Source organism: Oncorhynchus tshawytscha, linkage group LG02, assembly GCF_018296145.1.
Source record: "Oncorhynchus tshawytscha isolate Ot180627B linkage group LG02, Otsh_v2.0, whole genome shotgun sequence".
Classification (NCBI taxonomy): domain Eukaryota; kingdom Metazoa; phylum Chordata; class Actinopteri; order Salmoniformes; family Salmonidae; genus Oncorhynchus; species Oncorhynchus tshawytscha.
This window is the reverse complement of record NC_056430.1, coordinates 54,228,873-54,240,546: the sequence shown is the minus strand read 5'-3', so window position 1 is coordinate 54,240,546 and position 11,674 is coordinate 54,228,873. Positions and strand designations below refer to the sequence as shown.

General features: G+C 41.7%; 1 protein-coding gene across 1 annotated transcript in view; it reads left to right on the top strand.

Annotated features, from left to right (window-relative positions):
* Positions 1–394: 394 nt before the first annotated feature.
* Positions 395–11,674, top strand: part of LOC112267067 (solute carrier family 12 member 5a) — a 301,110-nt gene continuing 289,830 nt past the window's right edge. Inside the window, 1 exon segment of the mRNA XM_024445133.2 lies at positions 395–874. Coding sequence (XP_024300901.2) covers positions 724–874 — 151 coding nt within the window. The 5' untranslated portion in view covers positions 395–723.

Below are 11,674 nucleotides of genomic sequence, written 5' to 3'. Positions count from 1 at the left end.
GAATTGAGGGTTTGTTAAGAATAGAGAGAGAGAGAGAGAGAGATGAGCTGTTGCTCAGTTCCCCTTACACGCCTTGCGCAATTGTTTTTCCCCTTCACAATCCAAGGCCCCCGTGGACCAGTTCCGGAACATCATTTCCATTTAGAGAGACCAATTTGACTTCCTGAATAATATATCATGATGAAATTGATGGATTGGAAATGATTTTCCCACCGTAGCTACTGGCTTTATACTATGTAGTACTACTCTAGCCTAGTTGTATGATTGGATCCCCCCGTCTCCAATTATGGTTTTGGTTTGGCCCGGTGCTCAGAGGGCGAGTGTATTGCCGGCTGCATAGGATGCCTTTGGAACGACTCAATATCGCCATCTGTCGGGCTTTAGGCTACTGTCTATCCTACATCTTTGCTGATGATCCACCGCCTCTAGGATCCATATGCGTAACCGTTTCCAGACACCGGTTGACGTGATAGCATTCTCATCATTCAATATCTCATATCAACGAACAAAACGCCGCAGTTTCCAAATACAAGACAGAGGGAAACTTGTTGTTGCTGGTCAATAATACAAAGGACAATCACTTGAGTCGGTGAACAGCCCTCTTAATAGCTGACAGGAGTGTCTGTCTGCATCTGCATCCTTGGTGAATTCCTCCACCGTGTCGCCGCCAAGGCAGGAGACCCGCCGCTTGTCTCAACGTTGTGAGGTACTGCCGACGACACCATGAGCCAGAGGTTTACAGTGACAGCCTTTTCCAAGAGCGACATGTCAGACATCCAGGGCGAGGTGAACCAACTGTTCGAGGGAGATGAACCCACGCCGAGCTATTCAAATAAAGAGGTGTCTTTCAATACGGAGGTGGTGGTCGTGGAAGGTAGGATGCGCGCTGCTACTGTATTGTATGCTACATGGTAACGCCTGGACTCTGGGTGGTTTGCTGGGTGCCACCATAGTGTCTGTGAACAGATGTCTGTGTGTGACTTGAATTTTAAATGACCGCAGGGCCACACGGTCAACAATGTCCTATTTGCATCCATTATTTCAATAGGGTATAAAGCCACAGGTGCATTGCGCAAAATGTCAACCTAATGGCATTTTCTATATACATATTTTTGTTTTTAAGTTAATTGAAATGACAGAGAAAACAGACAAATGTTTTTTTTTATAGCAAATAACTGCCCCAATAACATAATTGACATGCATTATTATGGAACTGTTTGTTGCACATTAATGATTAGTTGCAATATTGTGCTTTTGGTTTGAAACTATGGTGTCTTAGAATGTTGAGTCACAGCAGCTAAGCCATGCAGCTAGACAAGCATGGTATGTTACTTGCTGAGACTCCATGAGTGTGCGTTAATCTTACTGAGATTGTCTGGGTGCATGACAGGTGGATGGTAATTCCAAGCATTGCAATGATCTCCTTCCATTACCATACAAACCCATTCCCTCAAGTTGAAATGAGTAAACCCTTTGTTTTCAAATATCTGTTGATGGTAGTCAATTTTACAACATAATTTAGAACATTGTCCATTAAGGATTCTAGCAGTTCACCATTACCAGAGGCAACATGCTATAGATTACAGTTGTTTTCAGGTCCTGTACAGTTCAGTTCATATAAATTATTTCCGAACAGACCAATAGTCATCATACATACTTTAAGGGCTGGTTCAGGGTAAACACTAAAGATACACATAGATTGCACTTTTTCAAATTCGATTTTGATTGCTCATTCATCACTTCCCAAGGGTGAATTCAATCAGATCTGCATTGCAGTATGAATGCAGTGTGTGTGTGTACGTGGCATAACATACCTTTTTCCTGTACTTAATGAATCTTAACATGGTTTAGAATGGTTTTGAGTACTCTACAAGTGGTAGGTAGAATGTCCCCTACCGATTTATTCTTCCAGTTTTAATAATAAAACCCTCCTGTATGCAGGCAGTAGACAAACAAATATAGGTCTGCTTACTGCATAAAAATTCAACTTTTATTGAATCATGCTGCCATTTGTGACTCGTTTCAGGAAACTAGGTGTATGTCGCACGTCACTACTTCACAGGAGTGCCATTTGAACGTAATCTTTAAAAGAAAAAAAATATGTTTTTTTGGCAAATGCCTTCTTGAACATGTGAACTTTCATGTGCCTTAATAATAAAATATGAATACAATTGTTAAATTACCAGCCTAGTTGGTTTAGCCACGGAAAAAAGGCAGCAACCTTCCCGCTAGCCATGATTGGCTGAGATAATGAGTGGGCTGGACATGCCGAGAGATGAGTTCAGATTGGTCTGCCATGTAGAACGCTTCTGTCTATAACATGAGATGGTCAGTATGTGTAATCCTTTCTAACATGTTTAAAAAAAAAAAGATATCACGTAGTAGAACTGCATAAGTGTTGCTCTTCACTTTCTGGAGGACCGAGTTTTGAAAGAGTATTAGAGTATGATAGCTAAGGAGAAGGAGGAAATTCTGGTGTTTGATTGCAAATATTCAGACAGAGTCAAAAATGGAACACACAAGGCTGTTGTACAAAACACCTGTCTCCGGATTACATCTTCAAACTAAGGGCAACCATGGCATCTGTGACAGAGAGGGAGAAGCGTCCGTCCATGTATACACGGGTAAGATAGTCTAGCTAGCTACATTTTCAGATATTACACATTTCTAACTTTGTCAGGAAGTCATTTTCATTTCCAGTTAAAGTGTACTGTTAGCTAGCTAGCTAATGTTAGCTGGCTGGGTAGTGAGCTAACGTTACATGTATGATATGTAGTAATATTATTCATATCTCAGATCCATTTGCATTGCTAGTTATAGCCTAATGTTAGCTAGCTAACATTGAACCTGGTTGGTTAGCTACCTGCCGATTCATGCAGGGTAGTAACATTATGAGTTGGGATTATGGTTCATTCTTTAGCTAGCTAGCTACATGTCTAAACAAAAGACTACACTATGGAAGTAACTATTTCAATAGAATGTTTATGATGTCACTGCGACACCTGCCTAGAAGGCCAGCATCCCGAAGTCGCCATGGTTGACGTTGAGACGTTGAGACTGGTGTTTCGTGGGTACTATTTAATGAAGCTGCCAGTTGAGGACTTGTGAGGCATCTGTTTCTCAAACTAGACACTCTAATGTACTTGTCCTCTAACTCAGTTGTGCATCGGGGCCTCCCACTCCTCTTTCTATTATGGTTAGGGCCAGTTTGCTCTGTTTTGTGAAAGGAGAAGTACACAAGGTGGTACGAGATCTTTCGTTTCTTGCCAATTTTTCGCATGGAATAGCCTTACTTTCTCAGAACAAGAATAGACTGACGAGTTTCAGAAGAAAGGTCTTTGTTTCTGGGCATTTTGAGCCTGTAATCAAACCCACAAATGCTGATTCCCAGATACTGAACTAGTCTAAAGTATGCTAGTTTATTGCTTCTTTAATCAAGACAACAGCTTTCAGCTGTGCTAACAGGATTTTCTAATGATCAATTAGCCTTTTAAAATTATAAACTTGGATTAACTAATACAACGTGCCATTGGAACACAGGAGTGATTGTTGCTGAAAATGGGCCTATGTATGCCAATGTAGATATTCCATAACAAATCTGCTGTTTCCAGCTACAATAGTCATTTACAACATTAACAATGTATACACTGTATTTCTGATCAATTTGATGTTATTTTAATTGACAAAAAATTTGCTTTTCTTTAAAAAACAAGGACATTTCTAAGTGACCCCCAACTTTTGAACGGTAGTGTATTTAATCCATTTTGAAATCAGGTTGTAACACAACAAAATGTGGAATAAGTCAAGGGGTATGAATACTTTCGGAAGGCACTGTATATCCTCTACTATGTAAACTTAGTATGCAAAATGCCTTCTCAATACTTCTCATTTTTCACTTTGATACACATGGCAGGATTTATTTTTTATTTGATTTTATCTCTCTCTTGTCCAGCGCCTGCACTCGCTTAGTCCTCATGAAGCGCGGCGGGTTCACAGTAGGGGTGTCACGAGTAATCGGACAAAACGAGTATCGTAACATGTATGGGCAATTTTCTGGATACGATTATGATCCAAGTATGTTTTGTAATTATCCATGATCAGAAAAAAAAGTTATTTTCGGGTAGGGAGAGGCGAAGGTCAAGAGCCGTGCATCCTCTGAAACACAACCCAACCAAGCCTCACTGCTTCTTGACACAATGCCCACTTAACCCGGAAGCCAGCCGCAATAATGCGGCGAGTCACTAGTGCGAGATAGGACAAAGACATCCCTGCCGGCCAATCTATCCCCTAACCTGGACGACACTGGGCCAATTGTGCGCCGCCCCATGGGTCTCCCGGTCACGGCCGGCTGCGACAGATGATCCTGCTTCTCCAATTGGATAAAGTGAAGCTGTATTTCTCCTTCCAGTCGCTTCATAATTTCATCCAACCACTTTTCCTTGCATGTTTTGGGACTAATGATTTAGATTGCTGGTGCCTGCTACTATGATAAATCACGCAGCGAGGATGTTTGCTATCAAGCTACACTATATACACAAAAGTATGTGAATGCCCCTTCAAATTAGTGGATTCGGCTACTTCAGCCACACGGGTTGCTGACAGGTGTATAAAATCGAGCACACAATCTTCATAGAAAATCACACGCAATCTTCATAGAAAATTGGCAGTAGAATGGCCTTACTGAAGAGCTCAGTGACTTTCAACGTGGCACCGTCACAGGATGCCACCTTTCCAACAAGTTAGTTTGTCAAATAGAAACGTCTCGGAGCAACAACGGCTTAGCTGCAAAGTGGTAGGCCACACAGGCTCACAGAATGGGACAGCGTAGAGTGTAAAAATTGTCTGTCCTCTGCTGCAAAACTCACTACACTGTTCCAAACTGCCTCTGGAAGCAATGTCAGCACCAGAACCGTTCGTTGGGAGCTTCTTGAGATGGGTTTCCATGGCCGAGCAGGCGCACACAAGCCAAAGATCACCATGCGCAATGCCAAGTGTCGGACGGAGTGGTGTAAAGCTCGCCGTCATTGGACTCTGGAGCTGTGGAAACGTGCTCTCTGGAGTGATGAATCACGCTTCACTAGCTGGCAGACAGACGGACGAATCTGGGTTTGGCGGATGCCAGGAGAATGCTACCTGCCCGAATGCATAGTGTCAATTGTAAAGTTTGGTGGAGGAGTAATAATGGTCTGGAGCTGTTTTTCATGGTTCAGGCTAGGCCTCTTAGTTCTAGTGAAGGGAAAATTTAATGCTACGGGCTATACAATGACATTCTAGACGATTCTGTGCTTCCAACTTTGTGGCAACTGTTTGGGGAAGGCCCTTTCCTGTTTCAGCATGACAATGCCTCCGTGCACAAAACGAGGTCCATACAGAAATGGTTTGTCGAGATCGGTGTGGAAGAACTTGACTGCCCTGCACAGAGCCCTGACCGCAAACCCATCAAACACAATTGGGATGAATTGGAATTCCGACTGAGAGCCAGGCCTAATTGCCCAACATCACTGCCCAACCTCACTAATGCACTTGTGGCTGAATGGAAGCAAGTACCAGTAGCAATGTTCCAACTACTAGTGGAAAGCCTTCCCAGAAGAGTGGAGGCTGTTGTAGAAACAGAAGGGGGATCAACTCCATATTAATGCCCATGATTTTGGAATGAGATGTTCGATGAGCAGGTGTCCACATACTTTTGGTCATGTAGTGTATCAATGTGCATAATATCTAACTATTGGGGCAAGGGTAGGGAAAAAAAGTTGAAATGCTAATGCACATTCTGACTGAGTGACAGCAAACTGACCTCTGAAAGTTTTTCCGATCACGAGTATCATCCGATCCGACTATTAACTGTCAATTACGGATACGATTACAAATACGTGTATGGCCATGTTGGCACCCCCCTAGTTCACAGCCTTATGGAGGCTCTTGTCTCAAAGCAACGATAACATGGTTACCATAGCAACATCACCTTTTCATTCTCATATTTCATTACAAATGGTTTTGCAGTGAAGAGAAAAACACTTAAGATAAAGCAAGTGATAAGCTGTATGAAGCCAAGCTTTCTTTCACATTTAAATAGATTTTGATCCATTACTTGTCTGGTAATCAGTTTAATGCCTTTTAAACAACATTTCAGTAAGAATAATATCCCCCTCTGAGTGAGCTCCAAGGTCTGTTCCATGCTTACCCTCGTATGTATGTCCAATCACAGATGAATAGTATTAAGTAGATGACGATTCTGTACTACACATCAATTGAAAAAATGTATATCTTTCTCCTCACTGTTAAACCATTTGTAATGCAATATGAGAATGATAAGGTGCTGTAGCCATGGTAACCGTGTTATCGTTGATCCCGAGACAAGAGCATCCATAAGGCTGTGAACCAACAGTGTCTCCTGGCTGACGACTAAGGGAGTCCCTCTATGAAGAGGTTCCTCATTTACAGAGGAAAATGAAAAGATCACAAGATTAGATCCTACTTGAAATGCAGGCTCTGGCCAATTGAGTGATTGATACACACGGCAGTATTTATTTTGCAAATTGAAAGCTGAGAAGGCATTTTGCATTCTAATTTGACATTGTAGGGGATATACAGTGCCTTCAGAAAGTATTCATACCCATTGACCCTTGACTTATTCCACATTTTGTTGCGTTATAGCCTGAATTCAAAATGGATAAGATTTTTTTCTCTCATCCCTCTACACATAATGGCAAAGTGAAAAGATTCTGTAATTTCTAAACAGTTCACCTGATATGGATAAAAATACCCTCAGATTAAAGCTGTCAGTCTTTACTTCATAGTATTTGTATCTTTTCAAATCCAAAGGGCTGGAGTACAGAGCCAAAACAACAAAATGTGTCATTGTCCCAATAGTTTTGGCGCTCACCATGGCGTTTTAGTGTGTAACAGTCAAAGTTTGAGATACCTCATCTTTCCAAAAACAGTGCATGTACAGTTGAAGTCGGAAGTTTGCATACACCTTAGCCAAATACATTTAAACTCAGTTTTCACAATTCCTGACATTTAATCCTAGTAAAAATTCCCTGTCTTAGGTCTGTTAGGATCACCACTTTATTTTAAGAATGTGAAATGTCAGAATAATAGTAGAGAGAATTATTTATTTCAGCTTTTATTTATTTCACCACATTCCCAGTGGGTCAGAAGTTTACATACACTCAATTAGTATTTGGTAATTTTGCTCTTAAATTGTTTAACTTGGGTCAACCGTTTCGGGTAGCCTTCCACAAGCTTCCCCCAATAGGTTGGGTGAATTTTGGCCCATTCCTCCTGACAGAGCTGGTGGAACTGAGGCAGGTTTGTAGGCATCCTTGCTCGCACAGGCTATTTCAGTTCTGCCCACAACTTTTCTATGGGATTGAGATCAGGGCTTTGTGATGGCCACTCCAATACCTTGACTTTGTTGTCCTTAAGCCATTTTGCCACAACTTTGGAAGTATATTTGGGGTTATTGTCCATTTGGAAGACCCATTTGCGACCAAGCTTTAACTTCCTGACTGATGTCTTGAGATGTTGCTTCAATATATCCACATAATTTTCCTCCCTCATGATGCCACCTATTTTGTGAAGTGCACCAGTTCCTCCCGCAGCAAAGCACCCCAACAACATGATGCTGCCGCCCCCGTGCTTCACGGTTGGGATGTTGTTCTTCGACTTGCAAGCCTCCCCCTTTTTCCTCCAAACATAACAATGGTCATTATGGCCAAAGAGTTCTATTTTTGTTTCATCAGACCAGAGGACATTTCTCCAAGAAGTACAATATTTGTCCCCATGTGCAGTTGCAAACCGTAGTCTGGCTTTTTTATGTTGGGTTTAGAGCAGTGGCTTCTTCCTTGCTGAGCGGCCTTTCAGGTTACGTTAATATAGGACTTGTTTTACTGTGAATATAGATACTTTTGTGCCTGTTTCCCCCAGCATTTTCACAAGGTCCTTTGCTGCTGTTCTCTGATTGATTTGCACTTTTCCAAAATACGTTCATCTCTAGGAGACAGAGCGCGTCTCCTTCCTAAGTGGTATGATGGCTGCGTGGTCCCATGGTGTTTATACTTGCGTACTATTGTTTGTTTGTACAGATGAACTTGGTATCTTCAGGCATATGGAAATTGCTCCCAAGGATGTACCAGACTTGTGGAATTTTTTTTCTGAGGTCTTGGCTGATTTCTTTTGATTTTCCAATGATGTCAAGCAAAGAGGCACGGAGTATGAAGTTAGGCCTTGAAATACATCCACAGGTACACCTCCAATTGACTCAAACAATGCAAATTAGCCTATCAGAAGCTTCTAAAGCCATGACATAATTTTCTGGAATTTTCCAAGCTGTTTAAAGGCACAGTCAACTTAGTGTATGTAAACTTCTGACCCACTGGAATTGTGATACAGTGAATTGTAAATAAAATAATCTGTCTATAAACAATTGTTGGAAATATTACTTGTATTATGCACAAAGTAGATGTCTTAACCAACTTGCCAAAACTATAGTTTACATTTGTGGAGTGGTTGAAAAAAGAGTTTTAATGACTCAAACCTAAGTGTATATACATTTCTGACTTCAACTGTATGTGAATAACAGCAAATGTTGAATGATGAAAGCACTCTTTTTGTTTAGATGAAAAAATAGTGAAATAACATTGATCAACTGGAGGTGTCCCACAATAAGTCTCGGCCTTTGCATCAATTAAATTGGTGATTTCAAGCATATATAAAAATTGCTCAGCCATTATCTGGTTCCAAAAATTCTATCATGCTTGTCTAATTTCAATTTGTGACAAAATAAGCAATGTATAGTTTAGAGTCATCGTACAATCTAAACTGCTGTGAAATATCTTTCCATAACCAAAAATATAATATTTTAAGATGTTTGAAACTGGTTTAGAAAACCAAAGTAATGATGCAAAAGCATAACTTATGGACGGAAATCATAGAAATAGTGCACTTAGAACGGATCTACCAATTATCAGACTTGCTTTCAATGAGAATGACAGATAACTCATGTTGTTATGTGAAGTTGGTCAGGTCATCCACAAAGCTACATACTGGACCTGTAGCCCTTTACACTTTTACCCGTATACAGGTTGAAAATGGCAGATTGGAATGCAGTGGCTGTTCTGTAAGACACTATAAATGACATCAGAGCTCAGGCTCTGCACTTCACAGCCAATGATGTATGTAATCCCTGGATTCCTGATGCTATGTATTGGCCATTTAGAGGCTTTGAAGTCACTATTCGGCCCCGCACCCCAGTAGAAGCAATTCTCCAGTATTTCAATTAAATGTTTAATTACATGTATTTAAGTATGTTTCTGTTGTAGTGGGGACATTATCATTAGTAATCTCAACAACAACAAAAATACTTTAAGGAAAATGTTTCAAATGTTGTTATTTTTATGTTAAGCTCACAAAATGTAAATTAAAAGTATTAAGGTGTCTGTAATATAATAAATTAGGCAATACGTATATAAACAATGACACATTTATATACCTTCTAAAATATTTTCTACAATGGTGGGGGAATGCCAAGTTGGAGGCACGGTGTCTTTAACACAGTGCCCCATATCAGTAATCTAGTGTACAGTATATGGGTCTTTCTAGAAATAAATGGGCCAAAACCTGGACCCGTACAAATCAGCTGGGCTTGACAATCTGGACCCCCTATTTCTGAAACTATCCGCCGCCATTGTCGCAACCCCTATTACCAGCCTGTTCAACCTCTCTTTCATATCGTCTGAGATCCCCAAGGATTGGAAAGCTGCCGCAGTCATCCCCCTCTTCAAAGGGGGAGACACCCTGGACCCAAACTGTTACAGACCTATATCCATCCTGCCCTGCCTATCTAAGGTCTTCGAAAGCCAAGTCAACAAACAGGTCACTGACCGTCTCGAATCCCACCGTACCTTCTCCGCTGTGCAATCTGGCTTCCGAGCCGGTCACGGGTGCACCTCAGCCACACTCAAGGTACTAAACGATATCATAACCGCCATCGAGAAAAGACAGTACTGTGCAGCCGTCTTCATCGACCTTGCCAAGGCTTTCGACTCTGTCAATCACCATATTCTCATCGGCAGACTCAGTAGCCTCGGTTTTTCGGATGACTGCCTTGCCTGGTTCACCAATTACTTTGCAGACAGAGTTCAGTGTGTCAAATCGGAGGGCATGCTGTCCGGTCCTCTGGCAGTCTCTATGGGGGTGCCACAGGGTTCAATTCTCGGGCCGACTCTTTTCTCTGTGTATATCAATGATGTTGCTCTTGCTGCGGGCGATTCCCTGATCCACCTCTACGCAGACGACACCATTCTATATACTTTCGGCCCGTCATTGGACACTGTGCTATCTAACCTCCAAACAAGCTTCAATGCCATACAACACTCCTTCCGTGGCCTCCAACTGCTCTTAAACGCTAGTAAAACCAAATGCATGCTTTTCAACCGATCGCTGCCTGCACCCGCATGCCCGACTAGCATCACCACCCTGGATGGTTCCGACCTTGAATATGTGGACATCTATAAGTACCTAGGTGTCTGGCTAGACTGCAAACTCTCCTTCCAGACTCATATCAAACATCTCCAATCAAAAATCAAATCAAGAGTCGGCTTTCTATTCCGCAACAAAGCCTCCTTCACTCACGCCGCCAAGCTTACCCTAGTAAAACTGACTATCCTACCAATCCTCGACTTCGGCGATGTCATCTACAAAATGGCTTCCAACACTCTACTCAGCAAACTGGATGCAGTATATCACAGTGCCATCCGTTTTGTCACTAAAGCACCTTATACCACCCACCACTGCGACTTGTATGCTCTAGTCGGCTGGCCCTCGCTACATATTCGTCGCCAGACCCACTGGCTCCAGGTCATCTACAAGTTCATGCTAGGTAAAGCTCCGCCTTATCTCAGTTCACTGGTCACGATGGCAACACCCATCCGTAGCACGCGCTCCAGCAGGTGTATCTCACTGATCATCCCTAAAGCCAACACCTCATTTGGCCGCCTTTCGTTCCAGTACTCTGCTGCCTGTGACTGGAACGAATTGCAAAAATCGCTGAAGTTGGAGACTTTTATCTCCCTCACCAACTTCAAACATCAGCTATCTGAGCAGCTAACCGATCGCTGCAACTGTACAAAGTCTATTGGTAAATAGCCCACCCATTTTCACCTACCTCATCCCCATACTGTTTTTATTTACTTACTTTTCTGCTCTTTTGCACACCAATATCTCTACCCGTACATGACCGTCTGATCATTTATCACTCCAGTGTTAATCTGCAAAATTGTAACTATTCGTCTACCTCCTCATGCCTTTTGCACACATTGTATATAGACTCCCCCTTTGTTTTCTACTGTGTTATTGACTTGTTAATTGTTTATTCCATGTGTAACTCTGTGTTGTCTGCTCACACTGCTATGCTTTATCTTGGCCAGGTCGCAGTTGTAAATGAGAACTTGTTCTCAACTAGTCTACCTGGTTAAATAAAGGTTAAAAAAAATAAAATGTGTGAAATCAAGGTCAACATTTAAAAATGGTTTTGATATACATTTAAATATGATTTTCTTTGCAGCTTCACATGTGTAGTTACAGGAATAAGAGTATAGATAGACACAATGAGACCATAACTCCTAGCTACAACAAAACATCTACATCTCATTCAAAATGTCACATGAAACAT